The sequence below is a fragment of the Apteryx rowi genome, unplaced genomic scaffold (genome assembly GCF_003343035.1).
Source record: "Apteryx rowi isolate R43461 unplaced genomic scaffold, aptRow1 scaffold_75, whole genome shotgun sequence".
NCBI lineage: Eukaryota > Metazoa > Chordata > Aves > Apterygiformes > Apterygidae > Apteryx > Apteryx rowi.
In genome coordinates, this window is record NW_020451038.1 from 1,840,245 (window position 1) to 1,841,677 (window position 1,433).

The 1,433-nt window shown below is 70.8% G+C and overlaps 2 protein-coding genes across 3 annotated transcripts in view; both read right to left on the reverse strand.

Annotated features, from left to right (window-relative positions):
- IL17RE (interleukin 17 receptor E) overlaps positions 1-231 on the reverse strand; it is a 4,470-nt gene extending 4,239 nt beyond the window's left edge. The window contains exon 1 of the mRNA XM_026088060.1: positions 226-231. Coding sequence (XP_025943845.1) covers positions 226-231 — 6 coding nt within the window. The remainder of the gene's footprint in view (positions 1-225) is intronic.
- Positions 157-1,319, reverse strand: JAGN1 (jagunal homolog 1). 2 transcript variants are annotated; one of them, XM_026088036.1, is made up of 2 exons: positions 1,164-1,319; positions 157-1,017 (listed from the first exon to the last, which is right to left on the reverse strand). In XM_026088036.1, exons 1-2 carry the CDS (start codon positions 1,250-1,252, stop codon positions 555-557), a joined length of 552 nt encoding a protein of 183 aa, XP_025943821.1. In that variant the 5' UTR covers positions 1,253-1,319; the 3' UTR covers positions 157-554. The 2 variants fall into 2 exon arrangements, with proteins under 2 accessions (XP_025943821.1, XP_025943822.1); XM_026088037.1 differs by having other exon boundaries at positions 157-1,046; positions 1,164-1,250.
- Positions 1,320-1,433: the final 114 nt, after the last annotated feature.

Below are 1,433 nucleotides of genomic sequence, written 5' to 3' on the forward strand. Positions count from 1 at the left end.
GCACGTGCGGCCGCCCCGACGCCGCGGCGACGGGCGCCACCCGGGGGCGGCGCGACCTGGTTGCGGCGGCGCGACCTGGTTGCGGCGGCCGCTGCCGCCGCCCCCGTGAGAAACTGCCCCGCGGCACGGCACGGCACGGCACGGCGCACACACGGCCACGGGCCCGGGCTCCTTTATTTCCGTATCGCTACACACGCGAGGCCGGGGGCGGCAGGGAAAAGGCACCGGCATGTCCCCCCTCCGGAGGTGGGGGGCTTCCTGCACCCTCCGTGAGCCAGCCGCCGCCTCCGCGCCGCCTGCCTGCACTGGTCCCTGAGGGGGCCGGAGGGAGCAGTCCCGCGCTCTGGGGGGGCTGCCTCCTTTCTGTCCCCGCCACAGCTCTGCGGCCTGGGCAAGGCCGGCAAGCCCCAAGCGCCCCCCATCCCTCCCGCGGCCCCCGGCACGTCCCCACTGAGGTGGCAGAGGCTGGCGAGGACGGAAAAGGAGCGCCGCGGAGCTCCAGCCCCGCTCTGCGGCCGGGAGCGGCACACATGCATGCTCTACCCCGGCCCCGCTCATTTCTTCTTCTTCTCCTGCGTGCTGGTGAACCAGGAGTCCAGGAGCTTCTTGCTGTAGTACAGCTGCCAGCCGTGCACCTGCGCGGCCACCACCACCACCAGGTACATGACAGACACTGCGGAGAAGCCGAAGATGAAGCGATAGGCCTTGCCGTGGCGGTAGAGCTGCTGGGCCATGGGGAACATCTCCATGGTGCCGTAGATGAGGGGCGCCACGGAGAAGAGGCCGGTGCTGATCATGGACAGCACCAGGTAACTGATGTTGTTGCGGGGGAAGGAGAGGAGGCCCAGGAGGGATGGGAGGATGCTGAGCAGGTACGGGTACTCCCACTGGTAGGGCATGGCCACCTGGTCGTGGGGCAGCAGCTTGAGGTGCCCCACGCACATCTGGGCCAGCAGCAGCAGCCAGATGGCCACGTGCATGTAGATCAGCTTCTTGATCTCAGACTTGAGCGCCACGCTGCAGAGAGAGAGACTGGCCATGAGCACCTGCGGGCAGGGACGGAGCCTCAGGAGAGCACGGCAGGGGGGCGCATCGAGGGGTCAGGGCCCAGCAGGAGTGCCGGGATCCCCGCGGTGGGCTGGGCCCAGGGGGCAGGACGCTACCTCATCTGGTAGTGCGAGGCCACGCGCTCCCGGTGCTGGTAGTCGCTGCCATCGGTGCCGGCGGCGCGGGGGCCCCCACGGGAGGCCATTGTGCTGCCACGAGCTGCCTGCAGAGACACGGCCAGAGGCGGGACTGGAACCCTGCCCTCAACACCCTGCGACCGCCCCGGCCCTCCCAGACGGCCCCGGGACCCCCCCTTCCTGGACAGCCCTGGTCCCGAAACCCCCCCCGGTGGCAGCCCCGGGGCCCCCCTCCCCGGACAGCCCCGG

What these genes read in the sequence shown, in the direction of transcription:
- JAGN1 (XM_026088036.1), bottom strand. Translation starts at nt 1,252, where the DNA reads ATGGCCTCCCGTGGGGGCCCCCGCGCCGCCGGCACCGATGGCAGCGAC. An exon ending in GCCTCGCACTACCAGATGAG is followed by an intron (nt 1,018 to 1,163) that starts GTAGCGTCCTGC and finishes CTCTCTCTGCAG; the next exon opens with CGTGGCGCTCAAGTCTGAGA.